We start from the raw sequence: 22,405 nt of genomic DNA on the forward strand, positions 1-22,405 counted from the left end.
TATCTCCATTCCAAATTTCTTCCAAATCTGTTCAGCCGTTTTTGGGTGATTGAGTAACAAACATCCAAACATCCACACTTTAACATTTAGGTAGGTATAATAATAAATATTAGGATTAAAATATTTGTGAATGCTACGTAAAGACACTCTGCCTAACAAATGCCCTATAATATAATTACCAATATCAACCTAGTTTTCTTTTGGTTACAGACGAATAGTTGCGATTACAAAAACTTATTGGCATAAATAAAATAAGAGTTTAGTAATTTTTGTTGGTTTGTTTTTATATTTTTTTCTCAGTGAACGTATGATTAATTAGACTAGTGGACTTGATAGACTTATTTGATGAAAAGTCAAAATGAGTTAACCCTTCTCGGCGATCACACTTATAAGCTATAAGTACCTACCTATTAGTGCTTTGATATGTGGCTTTTCAAGATGGAAGCAGGCTAACCTGAAATACACCTTTTAGGTTTGACAAATTTTATTAAACGCATCTTACCGAAACGCTAAATTACTTGGCAATAATGGCTTTGTCAGTAAGGTGGTAACTACTTAGCCATTTCTTAATTGACCCAGCCGGGAATGGAACCCAGGACCTCCTGGTTAAAAAACCATAGCGCTTACCACTGCGCCAGGAAGGGTAGCCAAGTGTACATTCAAACAAAATTACATGAAAAGTTGTCACAACTCTGTTCCAAAGACAACATCGAAGCCGCGGTAGGACCATAAACAAAACAAAGCAACCATTACCGCAAGTTGTAACGGCCGTAAGTCCACCAAGTGCGTAAAATCTTCGAGTCCCGAGACTTAACAGTGTAATTACAGGCACGGAGGGGTGCGTTAAATTGTGTTTTCGGTCTTTGCGACCCCGAAGTGAGGAAAGATGTATTTAATTGTTCAGAGTTTTCGCACTGAAATTTAAATAGGCGAATACCGAATAGCGATTCGAATCTTGTGACTTTTTAATTTGAAAGTTTTAGATGCATAAAAAAATTTATTGGATTCTTAAAAGCCCACCCGTTTAACCGATTCACGTACTGAATGAAATTTGGTGTGTCCCGGAAATTGAGTTAGCCACCTTTTTATCTCAGAAAATCAAATAGACGAACTCGCGGGTATCATCTAGTTTTTTTATAAGCACCTAATTTTTGAACAATTTTAGACACTCCTTTTATAAAATAAGTTAAAGATTTAAAGACATAAGTACCTACCTATTCAAGTTTTATTCCAAATCGTTTTCATAAGCCGTTATGGGTGCATTAACCATAAACCAGGCTACAATATACTTAGCTTGGAAGCTTCACAGATTTTTATAGGAACTCGTAATCAAGGAGCATAACCGTTAGGATTCTCTCGTTTATTGGACGTAGTAATAACGACTAAGTACCTAGTCGTTAGAATATTTATTATATTCTCTAACTTGTCAACGAAAAAATAGATAGGTATACCTAAAAAGACCCTGATTGAAATGGCAAAGGGTTTTTAGATAGGTACCTACACTTTATACCTACCTAATAGGTACTAAGTGTCAGATCAAAAGTTCAAAGATAAACTTGCAAAGCGAAAACATAGAAAATAGAAGAAGGTAAATCTGAAGAAACCACACCACACCGCGAAGCTTTTTAATTACAGTTTTGAACGATTAAGCGCTGTACCTACTTACCAAGGAACTTAACAATCACTGTAAGTTCCTTTCATTCTACAATAATCATAGAGCTAGCCCAAATACATCACAATCATTACCAATTCGTACCTATCCGAAAAAAAATGCACCCCTCAACGAACGAACGGAACCGTTTCAAACGAAATGAAAGCTCGCAAAAGGAACATCTTCACTAAAAATCTGCTCTCAAAGATGGACGACTAACGAGGGCTGCGAACTCTGATTTCCAATTCAAAGGAAAATTGCGATCCATAACGGGGAGGGGGGGTTTTGGGGAAGGGGGACCCCCTCCCGTTGCTATGCGACGCTGGGGTGGAGCCGCCGCAATCACGGCCAATGGCACGACGGATATAAATTGGTCTCCCAACGCGACACTGATGTGAAACAGAGATGCCAGTATAAAACTGGCTACCTTCCTTTCATTCGCTCTAATGAAGTCGCCAGTCGCCAGACCCCTTGATTGACGGACTCTGCGGCCCTTTTTCGAAATGCAGCACCTTAATTGCTAGGTATCGGTTCGGTGCTGTGATTTGTGCTCGCGACAGGACGTTGCGCCGGCATTGGTCGATCGCCGTTTTCCTGTTCATTATTATAATATTATAATGTACTGAACCTATTGTTTTGATTGCTACCTAATAAAATACTTCATGTTTAGGTATTGCCCCTACATACCTAATACCTATAGATAGTGTGACGGTCCAAGTAACAACCCTTAGACTAAATCCAACGGTCGCTGGTGAGGCTAAGTGCCTAATGGATAACCTTATTTCAAAAGCTGAAGAAGGTAGGTATAACTGGTTGTAATTGCGCTTTCAAAATGGTGAAGCTGGAATAGCTATCCTAGTATGAAAATCTGAGATCGAATCAAAGCGCAATCAAAACTGTAACCATTTTAAAAACTGAATCAATGTTATACAAATGTGACCAATAAATTGATAAGTACAAAAATCCAAAAAAGTTCACGTGGGATGCTTACCTATCCATACTACTATAATAGTCTGTCTGTCTACCTGTCCGATTTTGACGAAATGTTTTGATACCTTGCATCCCGGAAACAAAAAAAGGCCACTTTATATTTCAGAAAATCAAAGAAATCCCTCGGTAAAAAATCTAAATCCATGCAAACGAAATCACGGGTATCATATTATTCTATTATTTCTATAAATGTTGGCCTAGTAAAACTAATAAAACAAAACTTCGTAATGTCTTAATATTCTGAACCGAATGCCAGGCAAAGAAATCCAGAGCAAAAGACACGATATTAAATTCCTGATCTGGAATCACGAAATATATACCTACCTAGATGGATGAAAATCTAAAAATAAGTAGGTAGGTACATGATATAGCTGATATTAAGTAAGTAGGTCTTCAAGGTACCTAAGTACTACTTATAAGTAGGTAGGTAGGTACTCTATCACGTTATTAATTAAAAATGTGATTCTTAAAGGAACTTCTCGTATTAATTCTCGCAAAGTATTCCAGGCACAGGCAAAGAAATCCAGAACAAAAGGGGCGATATTAAATTCCTTATCTGGAATCACGATACATAAACTGGTAATGGTCGCGAATATAACGCTCTATAAATTTTTGTAGTCCGGCGAAGTGCGCTGCGAATCCGAAATGCGGGGCCGGACTTGGCAGAGATTACGGGCGTGTATTAATACCTATGAGGACGTGCGATAGCCGCATATTCAGGGCTGGCAAAAACAAAACAAAAAAGTATTTAAACATAATAAGAAAGCTACTTACATAGCAAAGAAAATACTATTATTTTAACTGTGCAGTTTAAAACATTTACAGAACTTACAAAACCTGTTTTGTGTATGTAGGTATGTAGGTAAATTCTATAACTGTAATTTTCGTAAACGTACCTAAAAGATTATGATTAATTGATTTTTCAGTCTTTTTTATTTAAAGAAATAGAAACAGTTTTTATGCTTAATTTTGTAAAGTGTAAACATTATTTTTTGGAAGTTTAAAATGTAAGATTGTTTATTGTATGCAATCTAATTTGTATAGTTCTCAGCAAAAATCACATTTCCTTGGGCTTTTTATGAGCTTAATCATCATTCGCAACCCTATCTAACTGAGTAAGGATGAGTTCATCCTCGCTCAGCCTCACGTGTCAGCGGATCGATACTCGGATATCTGAGACTCAGATTACATAGCGACCTATCACGTGAAGCCGTGATATTATGAACATGATAATTTTCGTGCGGTTAATAACGTCTTATTAACCGGAATAATACGTTTACAGCGATTAGTAGATACTTATTACAATTTTGTTTTCAATATTCTGACTATAAAAAATCCGTGCTTATTTAGTTGTATCACGAAAGAGAATTAACATTGCTAAAAGAAAAAAGGTAAATGTTGTTAACGTAGGTATTTAAAAACCGACTAGCCGAACTGGTCAGTAAATTTTAGTCAACGGGGTTTTAATTTCAATTAGACTTTGTATATCATTATATCAATGTTAACTACAAAATTCTTATGTGTGAACTGTGACGTGTGTGTGACTATCTACTACGCTTTTTACAATGTTTGCTACAAGGATGATTTATATCTCTGTCAATTTAATTGTTTCTTCTTTCATTTCATATTCATAAAGGCAGTAAGTAGGTGACTGACCTGCTCCGGGTTCGATCGATTGAAATTTCTGAAAGTTCTTTTTTAGTTGGGTTTCAAGATCCAGCATTTTTAATTGTACGTTGTTAGTCAGCTTATTCTTTTATAAATATATTATTATTTTAGTCACAAATTATTCAATGCACAAGAAACATACGGAGGATGATGGTAAATTTTTGTCTTGATTTTAAGTCAAAATCACAGACAAGAATGTCGTTCACGAAGTAGCTCTTCTATGGGTATGGTACTTAATGTCCCATTTTCTTTGTCCACAGGTGAAAAACCACATAAATGCCAAGTATGTGGAAAGGCCTTCAGTCAGAGCTCCAATCTCATCACCCACTCGCGCAAGCACACTGGCTTCAAACCATTCGCCTGCGAGTTGTGTGGACGAGCCTTCCAGAGAAAAGTGGACTTGAGACGGCATCGAGAGACGCAACACGCAGACTTGAGACCCCCACAACACATGCAGCCCCCGCATACGGATGTGCATGGAATGCATCCCCCTGACATGCATGTTGGAGATCGGATAGGTAAGCTATAAATATTTAACACAAGTTAAATTCTTCAGCAAAACAAAATTTAAAACTCATTTTTTATTCAGATACAACTGCTTTTGAATGCAATCTTTCCTGATTGTAAGTGATGATGCAGTCTAAGATGTAAGCGGGCAAACTAGGAAGGGGTATGGCAGTTTTATTAAATCCATAATCCTAATTGGGTCATCGTACCCGAACGCTCAATTGCTTGGCAGGATGGCTTTTCCGATAGTGTGGTAACTAGCCGTAGCCTTCCAACAGACCAGACCAGAGACAATTTAGAGATCATATCAAGCCCCGGCCCTTCGATTTAAGACCACAGCGATCACCACTGCACAGAGAGGCTCTCTTCTTTTTAAAAGTATAATCAACAGATATGCTCAAAGACACTTTGAGCTGACTTTATTTAAACGATATCTTTAACGAAACTCAATATGTAGAAAAGGGGCATATGTGTCTGTTAAAATATAACATTTAATTTTAAAATGTATCAGAATATTTTTTTAATTATGCATCACTATTAATTATACTAATAATTATTTTTCTACAGATATGCGACCCCCACATCCCGATCTTCGGCAGCCTGACTTCAGAATGTCCAATGCGGTGCCCCCTCTCCAACCTTTACCCTCCTGAACTTCAACCGCCTTTGCGCCTTGGCGCTGAGGCATTAACCATCTATTGTGAGTGATATAATATGACCTGATTCTCTATGGCATTGAAATCGTAACTAAAGGTGATTATGACTTGAATCATTATATCTACTATTCATTTAACAACTGTCGAGTCATCAAAACTAATCACAGAGTTACGATTTGAATCATGAGAATTGTTGATTGGTCAAAATAGAAAGGATAACGTAATACCAAAGACACTTGTGATTTAGTGCACTTTTAAGTTTTAAAATTAACATTAAAAGAAATGTAACGATTGTGTAAATTCTATACAATATGTGTAATGTTCATAAATATTTTATTTTCAGTTATTAATTATTTGAACCAAATTTGCAATTGTCTCAATAAATTTAAATTTGTACAATTATTTACATTTAATAGTTTTGTGTAAAATCCATAAATCTTTAATTAATTGAGTTATTATTTAAACCCTTAAAGATTCATTTTTGTAAAGTAAAGAGTAGGTAGAGGTAGGTGGTATGTACATTCTCTAACTAAATATAGCTACCTAACCAAAGACTTAGTAGGTAGTCTTAAAAATCCTTCAAGGAATTATTCTATATTTTTCAAGTGTAGATATTAAGTAAATAATGAAGAAAACCAAGTTATTTTACAACTTCAGTTGTTGATCTCAGTTGCAGTGTTAAACGCACTGGCAATTATATTTAATATTTACTCGAACTGGTCAAAATTCATTCAAAAATTTAGACATTTGACTAAATTAGAGATTTAACAATAATTTAAAAATCAGATTAATTTAGTTTTTTAAAATTATACCTACTTAATGAAATTTGTTTATGTGAATTTTCGTACATAGTCAGTTTTTTTTCACATTTACCATAAACTATTGTTCATTAGCATTCCAAAAGTAGATTAAGTATTACAGATGTTATAAGAAAAGGCAGGAATTCCAATCCAAAGACATATTTAATAAAAATTCCATAATAATCATTCCAAAGAATAAAGAATATTTTTTCGTCGGTTAAGAAAAATTTAGTTTTGTTGTTACTTTTGAAATATTGTGTAAAGTTCCAAAGATTTTATTATTCAAACCACTTAGGAGAACTTAAAGTAAGTCAATTTAATACTTATTGTTTTTTGCATATCACGCTAATGAATATACGTCAGTAAAAGAAACATTTGTTATGTAGAAGTAAATGTAAATAATAATTAAATTTTAGGCATAATTTATACCTATCACGACAAAATCATAAAATATTTGTCACAAAAACTAATTATTTGATCAAATAATTTTATATTTAAAGCTTCTATAAAATTATTATTGGTGCCATGAATAAATATTTAAGGTAATACATTATTAAACTAAATATAATTGTTATAAAATAATATGCAGAACTAAGCTTGTAAATAGGCTGATTTATTTTGTTGCATCTGTGTGATCTATAAACCTATAGTGAATATTGTGAAATCCCTTAGGCCAAAGAAGAATAGATAGGCAATTTCTGTAAATAAAATACATTAACTAAAACTATTTGAGTTTCATACGTAAAATTGTATACGATGTTCTTTACTTTAATAAATATTAAAATATTGTATCGAAATTCACAAGTCAATTTTAAATAACATTTTGTGAAACATTCAAATTTTTGCTATTTTTTTGGTTATGCTTTATTGTCTATGTATACAATTTTTTAAATGAAAAATAACTGCACCCATTTTTAGTTTATTAAATAAATTATTGTCTAACATGTTAATATAAGTATGTTAATTCGTTTTAGTTTGCTGCAACCAATTAAATTATAATATCTATATACTTTTTAAAACTACATACATTTCTAAAATTTACAAGTTTTACACTTTTCAAAATTTGAATGTTTATTCCGTAATTTTCTCATTGTTTTAGTATTAAGATGTTTGTATGTAATATATTATGTATATTTAGGATAAAATATATTTAACGTATCGAGATTTTAAAACAAATTTAGTACAATGTTATTGTGTAACGTCTGTAAATAGTGTAAAAAATTAGTGTAAACAAAATCCAAAGACGAACGTGCAATCCTAATGTCATTATAACTTTTATTGTTTAAGCAACTGTCACTTAAATATATAATGATGTATTTTATATTGTTGTTTTAATCCACTACGCCTTTTTAAAACTTTTATGCAACTTCTTTCAACATTGTAAAAGATCAACTTGCCAGCTGTTTTAAAGAAATTAATAATTATTATTATCACACAAAAATCTGAATTAGCTTGTTACCTAGTTATCTTTGAAATTACAGATCATGGTAAACTGTTTTTTTTTTAAATAAGAATTAGACATGTTTAAAACACATATTTTAAACATTTGTTTAAAACGTTGCCAACCCTGGTACAGTATTCCGAAAAAGTATTGCTAGAAACTAGCTAGTGAATTTTCTCTATGAATAAATCCATACTAATATTTACTTTGGTACCTACTTATCCATACTAATATTATAAATGCGAAAGTGTGTCTGTCTGTCTGTCTGTCTGCTAGCCTTTCACGGCCCATCCGTTTAACCGATTTTGACGAAATTTGGTACAGCGATAGCTTGCATCCCGGAGAAGGACATATGCTACTTTTTATCCCGGAAAATCAAAGTGTTTTTCGGGATTTCCACGGGATTTTTAAAAACTCAGATCCACGCGGACGAAGTCGCGGGCATCATCTAGTTATAAATACAAAAGCGGGTCTGTCTGTTACCTTTTCTATGTAGACCCGTTGCATCCTAGGAGGACGGACATTGACTACTTTTGACCTCGGAAAATCAAAGAGTTCTCACGGGATTTAAAAAATCTAAATCCGCGCGTACGAAGACGTAGACCTAGGCATAATCTAGTAAATTCGAAATACTTATTGTAGTTTCATTTATTCTATTACTGACTCTAAGTATAATAGTAGGTAGCTACTAGTTACCCCTCTGTAACATGAGAACTCTACTCAAATCTCATAACTTGCTTTAGTATTGGCAAAATTAAATTAATATTTTTGCCCTATTATCCGTGGGTATCTATTGGTACTAAATATTAGATCAATAAGTATGGTACGATGTAATCCTAAAGGTCGTTGGTTTGAAGTTTAAACAGACGAATTGATAGGGTGCCTTTCCACTGAAGCGGAGTGAAGCGGAGACGTGTACTATGATCCACATTTTGAACCAAATCGTCATTTAGAGACGAGGTGATAAATTTATCACGTCATTTAACAATAACCAGTGGCCCTACCGCGGTTGTTTAACAGCTACAATGTCACGATCCCAATCATCTCTGATTGGTTAATGCTCGCTCCCTATTGGCCACAATGCATTGTTGCAACACGAATCGCACATATTCAGCCAATCAGAACAATTGAGATTGTAATAATGATTGATGCAGGTTTTAGACAATCGCCCTACTGATTGGTCAAAAACACATGTCTCGGCTCCGCTTCGCTTCAGGATAAACACAACGTTACTATCAACCCAACGCTTGTGCTAGAATGTTAGCTGGGACCGAACCTCTCGAGTTTACAATTTCAGGACTAAATCCGTTTCACAATATCATCATCGTCATCAGCGGAGATGTGTGCGCTTCAATCAGATTATTTATTAGGTAAAATGGTAACTCGTAATTTTATCTCTATAATCCGATTGTTCGAAGCATACACCTCTACGCTTCGCTCTGCCTTTTCTGCTCCTAAGGACTGACAGCCTAATCTATTGATACTTACATCAAGGTGAAATTTCACATGGTAGATAATAATCCATTGCAGCAATTTTTTAAAGCCAGCAAACCTAGCTATTAGAAAACGATTAGCTATGTACAACCTAGTGGAATAAAACCATTAAACTAATGAGTAATCGATCATTCCTCCGCAAACATAGTTGCGGACGAACAAACATCATAATCGGACCTATTCGATTAATATCAGATCGCTAATCGATATCGCTGTCGGGTGATTGAAAAATGCTAATGGAAAATGATTGGATTGCTATTTTTATCTATGACAGGTTTACGAGGATATTGATAGGAAGTAAGTATATAATGGCTGGATCACTTTTTATTAATAGCGAGCAAATAAGCATGCTAGTAAATGTAAGAGGTCACAATATCTTAAGAGTGATCTCCATGGTCATCATCATCACTCACTAAGCTTTGTAAGGTCCTCACACACGGCAAGGTGATTATAAGTCCCGCAAATTGCTAAAGCGCGTTGCCGTCATTTTAGTTACGTCAGCACCAGACTGAAGTTTCGAGCTGATGGTAGGTATATTTTTTTTCGGCTGACGTCAAAATGACGTCATTTAGATGGTTCCAGCGCAATAGCAATTTGCGGAATTTATACCGAGTTTTCGAGGCCGAGATTTCACTTTTTCAAGCGGATCTATTCCGAGCCGTTGACTTGAGAGTGCGATCCAGGAAAATCCATCTACCGCTAACAACATATGACAACCAAACAACCAACTCGAACTAATGGGCTGATTACACCTACCGAGTAGTGAAGCGAGACAGTAAAATGTCACTCGGCCGAGACAGTGCTGTGGTGGCCGTTTATACGTATTTCGAAATTGCGCCGAGCACTCGTAAGTGTTTATATCAACCGAGTACCTACTCGGCCGAGGACACTGACTCGCCACTGTAGTAGTTAGGTGTAATGGTACGATTACACCTAACGAGTACAGTGGCGAGTCAGTGTCCTCGGCCGAGTACTCGGTTGGTATAAACACTTGAACGAGTGCAATTTCTGCAATTTCGCCACAATTTCTCAGCCACAGGATTGTCTCGACCGAGTGACATTTTACTGTCTCGCTTCACTACTCGGTAGGTGTAATCGTACCATAATCGTACCAATAGGACCACCACTCGTCCGTTTGGATCCTGTTAGCTACCACTCTGACTCCAGCTAAGAGTATCAATACTTTTGTAAAAAGTAGCTAAGTACATAGGTTACAGTAGAGAAATAGAAGTAACAAAAGTACAGTTGGATTTGGCAATAAAGCAGCAAGGAGTCGCCGCCCGCCCCCGGGGAGCGCGGTGGACGCTAAACGCCTGTTATCACGCACTGCTGCGTATTGGACCCGTTCACGCTATTGTTTTCCACAGGCACGGACTCTGATACAAAATACTTTCAAAAAAAACCCCGGCCCCGGCCCGGCCGGTACTACAGCCATTTTGCACGATAAATCAAAAACTATTATGCACAAAAATAAATAATAATCTGTTTTAGAATGTACAGGTAAAGCCCTTTCATATGATACCCCACTTGATATAGTAAATAAAAGTTGAAAATACTAATTATTTGTTCAAAACACATTTTAAGACCTATCTACCTGCCAAATTTCATGGTTCTAGGTTAACGGGAAGTACCCTGTAGGTTTCTTGATAGACAGACAACAAAGTTCCTTTTGAGTAACGGAACCCTAAAAACATCTAGGTATTTGTAATTATATAATTCATGATTAATATTCCTCTTTCCCCTCCTACTAAGCGTTAAACTTGTGCTAGGAGTAGATACGACGACAGTGGAACGGATGGGGTTTGAACCCGCTCCCGCTTGAGTCCACTCCTCAACCGTTGAGCGATTGAGGCTTTATTAATTTATTAAAAGTTCCGTTCTGGCATCCGTTTTCCTCTCCACCTTTAAGATAAGTAAGTACCTTCGAGTCCAGAGTGAAGCTCTCTTCTAGGCAAGCACGCAGCATCTTAGGCTGTATCATCACTTACTATAGCAGGTCTGATTGGAACCAAGCGCTAGTCTATAAGTTCAAAAAAAATTGCTTAGGTATAGCAAAAATTGTATGGCCACGTTACCTATGGTTTTAAGTAGACATACCTACTCCTTTTTTTTTTCTTTTTAAGTTTTAGCGCGAAATATTAGGTTCCACCGAGATTTGAACTCGGATCGCTGGATTCAAAGTCCAGAGTGCTAACCATTACACCATGGAACCGCTTGTTTTAGTCACACAATTATTGCCTACCTAGATACTTTCTGTTATTTGCGAAAATATTTTAAGTTGTCAATATAAAATGATACATTATTTCGACTAACGGCAAAGATTAACCTATCCGTAATCTTTCGTTAAGGTGACGCAGGACGCTCGTCCAAAATTGGCAGCGCACGTGGGTAACATGTTTGCTTTTCACTTGACATTGTATGAGAAAGTTGAGAGGCACGATGATTTTCACTGAAATCAAGCGCGCGAAAAGGGTTTAGGAAAAGTATTTTTGAGAAAAAACTGCTGAATTTATGTTTGCAAAGTAAAGTTATTTCAACTAATGAATAAATAAACAATGTCTAATGATAAATTGTTTTAGAATTTTCATATCCCTAATCTTATTTATTTACGCCCAAAGTTGTCATTAATTTAGTGTTAAAATAGGAATCTTTTGAGCCTCGTAACTTTTAAATCAATATTTTTTTCAATATTTTATATATCAATAAACCTAGATAATGACGAGATTAATCGATATAGTTCTTAGTTTTGTGCGTACAATATCGAATATTGTTGTATTTTCCTTATACGTTTGTATGGAGAAAGCACCGAATGAGCTACCTTAAGTTATGGTTTGTATAAAATTACTTGCCTTTTTCGAAAAGTTATAACGATTCACAACGATAGTGTATCCGGTCGAGATGGCAATCAGGGAGAAAACGCCCCGCACACCCACAGGGTGATTACGTAAAACGTTGCAGTAGTGACAGCAACGCGACAGAAGTAGCAATGCGACAGTTCATTTGCTCTCTCTCTTCTTCTTCTTCTTATTTGGCTTTGTGTCTATGTACTATCTCTCTGTAGCCGCTGTTACGTGTGACGTTTGACAGCAATGATCGCGAGATTTACGCCTGTCGCAAGCCTGTCGCGAGATACGTATGGCAAGATCTATAGAGCGCGCTTTGACTTTGCTCAGACTTAAGATTGAGTTAAAACGAGACAGATTTATTTATTTATTTTATTTATTGACACTTTATTGCACACAACACAAAGTAAACATTGAAAAAACACAATACAGGATCTTATTCTAATAGATGTAGCATGCAAAGGCGGCCTTATCGCTAAAGCGATCTCTTCCAGGCAACCTTTGACGAAAGGAATCACGAAAGCACGGGTTGGTGCGGCAGCCGAAAATGGCCCTAGTTATTTATGTGAGAGATATAGCTCTGTCTCGTTTTAACTCTGTCTTAAGTCTAAGCTAAGTCAGAGTGCGCTCTATAGATTTCACCCTTAATCACCCCGCCGCGCTTCCGGACTGCTCCCATGCTATCTCGGTGCAGGCGAGCGCGGGTAACTTGGGGGTGTGCGGGGCGTCCTCCCGCCTCATAGCCCGATTGCTATCTCAGCCTGTCGCGGACTATACGTCTTAATTTTTCTAGTTTCAGCATGTCATCATCATTATCATGATCAACCCATCGCCGGCTCACTACAGAGCACGGGTCTCCTCTCAGAGTGAGAAGGGTTTTGGCCATAGTCTACCACGCTGGTCAAGTGCGGATTGGCAGACTTCACAGACCTTTGAGAATATTATGGAGAACTCTTAGGCATGCAGGTTTCCTCACGATGTTTTCCTTCACCGTTAAAGCAAGTGATATTTTAATTACTTAAAAACGCACATAACTCCGAAAAGTTATCGAACCCCCGACCTCCGATTGGAAGGCGGACGTCCTAACCACTAGGCTACCACAGCTTAGCATTAGTTTCAACATGTATTCTTACGTATTCTGGTATTTCATGTAAGTTCCTGGCGATAGGTACACAATTTCAATGCACATTGCAGTCCACCCCTGTACAGTCAGGATCGCCGCTCATATATAATGCAGCATCACCCACGTGCGTCCGTACGCAATCAGTATTGTGAATAATAAATGCGCCGTTCGGCGGACGATGATTGCGCTCCTCGCGAGATTCACGAAGATTTCAGCCCCCAATTTACGGTAATCCAGCTTTGGGTAACAGAAAAATATATTACGCATGTTTTTCTACATTGAATCTACTAAGAATAACTTCAAATGTTGCTAATTCGGTCTCTAAAACTATAGGTAGGTACAAAATTATTTTTTACTAAGTAGGTATACCCAAATAGGCTTAAAAGTAGAAATTGAAAGATTTTTGTTCAAATAATAAACTTGTATACTTGTGTAGATTTTGTATTTCGTGTTCATCATGTTAATTCGGAAGGGTTTGGACATTTAACCCATCGCGCTTGTCCAGTGCGTGTTGGTGGGTAAGCAGTGAGTCGAATAACAAGTCTTATCTGCGGAAACTTCAAGTATTATTAGCAGAACTACAAATAAGGCTCATTTTTCGACCCTTCGAAATCTGCTTCTTTTTGGACGCCCCAGAATCATCAACGCCAGCGTGGTCGGCCGAGACGACGTTGGCGTGATGAATTAGATAAATTTACAGTTACGTGGCCTGAAGAGGCACGAAATAGAAAATTGTGGAAGGATCGGAGGGAGGCCTTTGCCCAAACGTGGGACAGCACAGGCTGATTTAGATTAGATTAGATTAGATACTTGTGTAGTACTTTTGACTCGTCAAATGCATCTGCCACTGGTTCGAGAAGAACCAGCAAGAAACTCGGCGGTTGCTCTTTTCAAAGACTGACCATGATTGCACTGATCATGGAAAAAACCACGTCTATCCGCTGCTGCTCCGTTGCGGCGTGATTGAAGAACAACCATTTCCTGGCTGTGCACAGCTGGTTAGTTAATTGACTCCATTTAACAATTAATTAGGTATGCCCGGTCAGGTGATGTTTGCTAGTCAGGCCTAGTCCTAGACTTAGACTTAGGTCTACTTGATAGTTATTAATTTGTTCTATCTGTATCTGGTATCTATTTTTGGTACTTATCTTTAAATAAACGAAAAGGTGACTGTCTGATCTATCAACGCACAGCTCAAACTACTGGATGGATCGGGCTGAAATTTGGCATGCAGATAGCTATTATGACGTAGGCATCCCCTAAGGGGGTGAAATAGGAGCTTGAAATTTGTGTAGTCCACGCGGACAAAGTCGCGAGCATAAGCTAGTTCTTATATTTATGTCGGTAACTTGAAGGCAATAAAGGTTACGATTTATAAACCATCAAACCAACACACTTTTAGCGTTTCTTATAATGATAACACATAATATAATTTTAAGTTGTTAATTTTTGTAAGTATGTTTATGTTAGTTTGTACTCGTATTTTAATTAGTGTAATTGGCTTTATGGCCGTTCTAATTAAATAATAAATAAATAATAATAATAATGTGAAGTGATTTTCTTATTATACATTCGGCCTATAATGACGTCCTATAGTGACATCAAACAACGTGTGTCATCAAACAATGTGTTGTGTGTTGACTAGTTTCGAACCCATCGGGGGTCCTTTTTCAAGGGAGTCAGTTCGCGCACGCGCCGCGGTTGTGACTCACGGATGGGTTCGAAACTAGTCGGGCTAACGTCGACTAAACACGTGAGTACAGCCGGGACAGATATTATTTATAATGGAAATCAGTCACGGTAGTTTAAACGCTAAAATAGACGTGTGTAGTATTTAGACACGTCAGTACCCCGTAGTACAAGATTTTACGTCTCACCAAACCAAACCAAATTCGAGAGTCGAAATAATTCCGCGTTACAGTAAACTGGATCTTAAATACCTTGTTTAAAGCTCAAGTTTGTCTACACTTCTACAGGCAGCGCTCCAAGCGGAAACATTGCGAAATTAAAATCAGTGGCATTGAATATTTGACTTCAATTCAAGGCTGTTTAGGTCCATTTTACTGTAACGCGGAAGTATTTCGACTCTCGAATTTGGTTTGGTTTGGTGAGACGTAAATTCTTGTACTACGGGTACTGAAAGCGACGTCACACGCTACCAAATACTTTCACCCACCAGCAAAGAGTCCATGTTGCGTCTTCCTTTCCCAACCTTGCGCCTAGCGCTCTAGCCTCTGGGTCACACGACGACGTCATCAAATTCTTTATACGAGTGAAAGTTCGAGTCGTACACTCGATAAATTCGGCGTAACAGATACGCGGTTCCATGGTGTAATGGTTAGCACTCTGGACTTTGAATCCAGCGATCCGAGTTCAAATCTCGGTGGAACCTGACTTTTTGATTGAAGAAAAAGAAATATGGATAACATTGCATGTAGTTTACGAAAAAATAAGTGCGAACGTTCTAACTAGAAAGAGGGTGTAATGTGTCGGACAATTAATTTTTTTTTAAACTTTTAATCATTATTCGCGTGAGTCCATTGACGTAGAATTGCGAGTCTCTCAAATTAATCATTAGTGTTAGTAGGTACCTACTTTTCGACTTTCGTATTATTATTATACAGCTGAGTTTTTAAGTACTTAGAGCAATAGAGTTCAATACTCTCTTTGTAGCTTTGTATGTATTGTACAATCTATGATTATGAAAAAAGGGGTTATTATGAAAAGTAAAATTTGGTTAATCCAAGACACCCTACCACTCAGCTACTTTGTAAGATAAAGAGGGAGAGTCCAAAAAAGTACAGGTTCCACCGAGATTTGAACTCGGATCGCTGGATTCAGAGTCCAGAGTGCTAACCGTTACACCATGGAACCGATGACAAAATTATCCAATTAATTAAGCTAAATCTATATATATAAAAGGAAAAGGTGACTGACTGACTGACTGACTGATCTATCAACGCACAGCTCAAACTGCTGAACGGATCGCACTGAAATTCGGCATGCAGATAGCTATTATGATGTAGGCATCCGCTAAGAAAGGATTTTTCTCAATTCAACTCCTAAGACGGTGAAATAGGGGTTTGAAATTTGTGTAGTCCACGCGGACGAAGTCGCTAACATAAGCTAGTTAAAACGAAATCTGTTCAACAAAGGAGAGAAAGGCGGCCACGCTATAGCCAAAACCCTTCTCACTCTGAGAGGAGACCCGTGCTCTGTAGTGAGCCGGCGATGGGTTGATCATGATGATGATGTTTATTTGCAAATACCTGGGCGAGCATTATTTAAAACTATTCCTTTCAAGTCGATAACAATAGCAATTTTACTGAAATAAGCAGCTGTGAAAGACAAACAAACAGGTGAATTCGCACCAGAAGGACACCAGGACTGGTTTTACTATTTTGGTACGGAACCCTAAGAAGAAACCTTCGGGCTTCGGGTACCATTTATATCATACTAGCTGATGCCCGCGACTTCGTCCGCGTGGATTTACGTTATACAAAACCCGCAGGAACTCTGATTTTCCGGGTTGAAAAGTAGTTTATGTGTTAATCCAGGGTATAATCTATCTCCATTCCAAATTTCATCCAAATCCGTTTAGCCGTTTTTGCGTGATTTTTGCGTGATTCACATTTATAATATTAGTAGGCTCTTTCAGCCTCGCTTAGGTAGGTACCCTGCCCTATTGAAATGAAACCACGAAGTCAATTCGATATGAAGGTTTATAATCCGCTGTCGGGTCCAATTTCATCACGATATCACTTTCCGATATCGCCCTTCCACAATAGCGGCAGAGCTATCAAATTTATTCAAATTGTACCTTGTCGTCGCCGCAATTTTGTCGCACCTGCCCTAGGGTTGCCACCCTACACAAAAAAATAAAACTGAGCGAAAAATATACACTATGCTTAGTTTTGACCTTACTACATGACAGTAGATACGTCTAAGAAATTGCTCGCAGCAAACATCAGCTGTTGGTCGTTGTTCGATTGTGAAAAAGCTGCATTAATCAATGCTACAATCTCCGTCGATGTTGCGATTGGCTGAATCTATGCTATCCTTTTTGCAACAATGTATCTATATATAATATCAGAATTCAGAGGTGATTGAGATTGTCACACTATAGCTGTCAAACTAAGGCCTGCAATGCAAAAACAGCATTAAAATTGGTTTAAGTAGTTTTTAAAGAAAATGGCAAAAACATATGCCTACACAAATAATCACACATACAATTTCTATATTAAGACCAACTCCGTTTCGTCAAGAAAGTCAAACACACAAACTAACAAACACACTTTTGCATTTATAATAATAGGGATGGTGTAGAGTGTAGGCTGTTTGAACAAACCCACTATTTATTTGCTACTATTAGCAAGATATAGATATTTTGCTAATAGTAGCAAATAAATGTTTGTTTTCCCAAATATAACGTGAAAACCCTGATTTAAGATGGCACCACTCAAAAATGAACTCTAAACCATCTGAATAGGGTAATATTTTGAATTGCATAAACCCTTTCTCAATTCCGAACATAGCAATAGGATATGATTATGGATAGAAATTCTTATTCCACTCAAAGTAACATCCGTTTTCTCTTAGCAGTGGTTCACGTTTTAGTCAAGGGATTTTCGACTTTATTTTTAAAAGGATAAAAGTGGGTAGTTAAGTGCATACGTAGTGTCTTGAGAAAGCAAAATGGAGATGTCTGCGAGTCTTTTGTATCAACGCCTTTTGCTAAAAGCTAGCGACGTGATCTCTTGGCTAGGAAGGTTTTTTTTGGTGAAGTGTTGGTAAAATTTGAATCTAGAAGACTTGCTTATATTTTATTTATGTACCTACTTAGAATTCTAATTTCATATCGACCGTCACAAAGAACAAACGGCTATCTACAAAAACGTAATTTTTCAGGAAAGCGTTCATAAAAAAATAAAAATATGCAGCTATTGTCGTAATAGGGCATTACATAGGAAACGGTTAGGTCAAATTTGATGGATAAGGGCGATGATTACGCACTACATCCGATCCGAATCGTCACGATCGAAATTACGTTCCGAAGCAGTAATTGAATTACTATATTTTGTACGGTAGCTTACGCAATACCTCCGACTGCCGTCATCCGAGTACTCTCCGTCATCCGAGAGAATATCTTGGATTCAAATCGGATATAATGACGTAGATAATTTTGTCAAAGATTTCCACTAAATAGCTTGCATTTCAATCAGAGATCTGATTAGTGCGAAGCAATATCAAAGTTTGATCCGAGTTTTTTGTATCCGTATTTTCACGGACTCGGATCGGATGAATGCGTAACCTTTCTAAGGACTGTAACACCGCATGGTGGATTTAGAATAATTAGATTCTTTAAAAATTCCGGAGGGACTCTTTGTCTTTGTCATCCTCCAGGTCTTTAATCCATATGAAAAATCAGGTCGATTCTATGAGCATAATATTATGGCGATGACAATATTCCCTGCCTACCTAAGCGGAAACCTGTTTATCACATTCCTACCAGTACCAATTGGCAAATATACATACACTCCCACCCATTGCAAATCAACTAACACATGCTTTGACATTAAAAAAACCGTCACGGCACCAATGTGATGAAATTCCTAAGGCGCGCGCTTCAGCCATTTTTCCTTTGCTGCCAATAAACGAGTTTTGTAACGTCTGCAAAGTGTAATTTTACGTTCGACGCTCGCAAAGTTAACTTTGCCGAATTTACATAAAGATGGCACGAACGGTGAGTTTGCGACGCATCGGAATCAAGTTAGGGGCGGAGTTACTTTAAAACTGTCGCTTAGTTGAGACGCCGAATCCGTTTAGAGTTTTCACGAGTTACGAGGTAAGTAGTGAGGTCCCACGACAAAGTTTATCGAAAATATTTTCTTCTTACGGAATGTGATTCCACTGCAGACCACTATCATCATCATCTCAACTCATCGCCACCCAACTACCGAGCCGTAGGAGAACCGTGCTCAGAAATACAGAACTTTACTTTTAAAAAATTGGAATTAAAAATACACTTGTAAAAAAACCTACTGCCTTTGACAGCACAATAGGAAACGTTGTCGGGTATGTGATTTTTTAATTCAAAAATTAATTTTAAACAGTGACAAAGACGAAATACGCGGTCATTTGTAATGGATTTAATGAAAAAATCAGTAAAAAAATAGTAGTAGTAGCTATTGATGCAATTAACGGTAGGAACTTTGTCACATCTCGGGCTATCTCCAGAAGCGTCGAAGTTGCTTATTGAGTTACGCGCCCTCTCGGTCCAACCGCATCAAGCTGCCACTGAAGCCATCATAATATCCATTGCCGAGACATCGTAATCTGCCTAACAATATCGATATTTGATGAAGCCTTGTCCCATCTCTAGCCACCTCTAGAGGCGTCCAAGTTGCGTATCGAGTTACGCGCCCTCTCAGTCCAATCGCGTCAAGCTGCCACCGAAGCCATTATAATATCCATTGCCGAGATGTCGTAATCCACCCAACAGTATCGATACATTTTGATGAAACCTTGTCCCATCTCTAGCCACCTCTAGAGGCGTCCAAGTTGCGTATTGAGTTACGCGCCCTCTCGGTCCAATCGCGTCAAGCTGCCACCGAAGCCATTATAATATCCAATGCCGAGATGTCGTAATCTACCCAACAGTATCGATATATTTTGATGAAACCTTGTCCCATCTCTAGCCACCTCTAGAGGCGTCCAAGTTGCGTATTGAGTTACGCGCCCTCTCGGTCCAATCACGTCAAGCTGCCACCGAAGCCATTATAATATCCAATGCCGAGATGTCGTAATCTACCCAACAGTATCGATATATTTTGATGAAACCTTGTCCCATCTCTAGCCACCTCTAGAGGCGTCCAAGTTGCGTATTGAGTTACGCGCCCTCTCGGTCCAATCGCGTCAAGCTGCCACCGAAGCCATTATAATATCCATTGCCGAGATGTCGTAATCTACCCAACAGTATCGATACATTTTGATGAAACCTTGTCCCATCTCTAGCCACCTCTAGAGGCGTCCAAGTTGCGTATTGAGTTACGCGCCCTTTCGGTCCAATCGCGTCAAGCTGCCACCGAAGCCATTATAATATCCAATGCCGAGATGTCGTAATCTACCCAACAGTATCGATATATTTTGATGAAACCTTGTCCCATCTCTAGCCACCTCTAGAGGCGTCCAAGTTGCGTATTGAGTTACGCGCCCTCTCGGTCCAATCGCGTCAAGCTGCCACCGAAGCCATTATAATATCCATTGCCGAGACGTCGTAATCTTGCTATTTACATAATGGCACTCCCGCTGCTCCTGTTTGTTGCTATTGCTCTTTAATAAATGGATTTCTGTTAACAGTATACCTTTATATCTGTTACTCTTTTCATTTCTTGAATTCACGTGGACCTTATTACTTAAACTCAAGTAACAACAAGACACAAGCATGTGTATAGTGTAGACTTAACGTATTTATAAAGCCCAGTTCACATGACACCAGTCTAGTAATTTACTCTTGATTAGACTTATTTATAACTGGATTGTTCCCTGAATTTAGTAGGTACCTACTAAATTCAGGGTAGGTAGGTAGGTAATTGTATACTGTACTAAGACCGAATGCCGATAAGAATATCCGTCATCTGTCCATCAGCCTGCATGTCATACCTAAGTATCTATATTGCTAGACATAGGGCCTTTTCGAGAGAGCCTCACCACATACGGTCGTCTGCCTCCCTTATCAAACCACTTCCTGCCACCTTACTGAGGCCCTATTGCCACTGAGGCAAACGCGTCTTGAAAAACCGCGTACCAGTAAGCACAAATTAGGACTAACTCGACTTCATATGAAAATTAAGTAAAGGAACATTACAACATTACCGGGAAGAGTCTGACCCGACATGGGCTGTCCTTGTTTGGGGTTCGAGTGTAATTTTAAGTAAAATTTTATTTTTATTTTGGAACAAGTACAGTAGCTACAGAGTTATTATTTATTACAATTAGGTATTTATTTATATATAAATCGAAGGCACCCTAAGTACGAAATGGTAATGACTTTCTTCCTTCATCACCTTTACATTTAAAGACAAGCTCTAAGCAGTGGGAACACGTCGCTGAATATATTGGCTGACATTCTATCACACGCACATTCTTTAATAACAATTCTATCAGGAGAGAAGTGGAGGTAGGGCTACTGTGAGTTTGGAAAATTCAGGATATTTTTGATTTGATTTACACAAATCATAAAGTTTGCCAAATCTAAAACTTTAAAAACGAATGTACCAAGTCGTTAAATAAGACTAACAGCATAAAATGACCCAAAGATGAAAATGAGAAGAATGACTTCATCAAAAATAGCCAAGATAATTTAGAAATAGGGCTCTAAAGGTAAACTGTAACTTTTCTGGAAATTAAACTGAATCCGTATAGTATCAATAGCGTATCGAGTAAAATATTAATAAGACAAATCACGAAACGAGATCTAGGTACTTATCACGACAAATAAATCGATTATGATTTTAAAACGTAAATAATCTAAAATTAGTAGAACTTTATACCAAAACACAAAAATCACACTTCACACTAATGTTAAAAAGGCGAAAGTGTGTATGTGTGTGTGTTTGTGGGTATACTGGTTTCTCTTTCACGCAAAAAAATACTGAACGGGTTTGGCTGAGAATGGAGATAGCATATACCCTGACTCAACACATAGGCTACTTTTATCCCGGAAAATCAAAGAGTACCTGCGGGATTAACAAATCCTATATCCACGCGGGCGAAGTCGCGAGTATCATCTAGTTTTATATAATAGGTAGTTTACACCAGGACTGTCCAGCAAAACCCTCAGCACATAGTAACCCTACTCCGGTGGGCGTATTTGAATGTGCCCCCCGTAATTGATTCGTTGCGGTGCCCCCTGAATTTCAATGAGTGATTAAACTGATATAACTCAGCCCAACGTGACGGCTGTAAATCAAATCGGGGCAAGATGGAGACGACGGGAAGATAGCTCTTTATTTAGGCACCTACTTGGATGAGGGGTTAATAATTACGGATTCCGATAATGGCATTTTTAAATGATTCGCAATTTAAATATTTTTAGTGTCTATATTATTCCTCTAACCTCTTTAATTGGCCATCCAATTCTAGAGTAACTTTTCAAATTTCAAGTTGATGTTAGGCGGAGTGTCCACTAGCTCTGCAAAAACTTGTAGAAATTGACTTGCGGCAAATAATT

At 37.7% G+C, this 22,405-nt stretch overlaps 1 protein-coding gene and 3 non-coding genes across 4 annotated transcripts in view; 2 read left to right on the forward strand and 2 right to left on the reverse strand.

Moving 5' to 3' along the window:
* sens-2 (senseless-2) overlaps positions 1-7,587 on the forward strand; it is an 89,635-nt gene extending 82,048 nt beyond the window's left edge. Inside the window, exons 5-6 of the mRNA XM_034968961.2 lie at positions 4,570-4,827; positions 5,384-7,587. Of these exons, the coding sequence (XP_034824852.1) occupies positions 4,570-4,827; positions 5,384-5,469 (344 nt within the window). The 3' untranslated portion in view covers positions 5,470-7,587. The remainder of the gene's footprint in view (positions 1-4,569; positions 4,828-5,383) is intronic.
* A 3,760-nt stretch (positions 7,588-11,347) lies between these two features.
* Positions 11,348-11,419, reverse strand: TRNAQ-UUG (transfer RNA glutamine (anticodon UUG)). The gene has a single exon. It is a non-coding gene; the product is annotated as a tRNA-Gln (tRNA).
* Positions 11,420-15,493: 4,074 nt separating this feature from the next.
* On the forward strand, positions 15,494-15,565 carry TRNAQ-UUG (transfer RNA glutamine (anticodon UUG)). Its single transcript has one exon. It is a non-coding gene; the product is annotated as a tRNA-Gln (tRNA).
* A 410-nt stretch (positions 15,566-15,975) lies between these two features.
* Positions 15,976-16,047, reverse strand: TRNAQ-CUG (transfer RNA glutamine (anticodon CUG)). Its single transcript has one exon. It is a non-coding gene; the product is annotated as a tRNA-Gln (tRNA).
* Positions 16,048-22,405: the final 6,358 nt, after the last annotated feature.

This window comes from Maniola hyperantus, chromosome 1, assembly GCF_902806685.2.
Source record: "Maniola hyperantus chromosome 1, iAphHyp1.2, whole genome shotgun sequence".
In the NCBI taxonomy this organism is placed as follows: domain Eukaryota; kingdom Metazoa; phylum Arthropoda; class Insecta; order Lepidoptera; family Nymphalidae; genus Maniola; species Maniola hyperantus.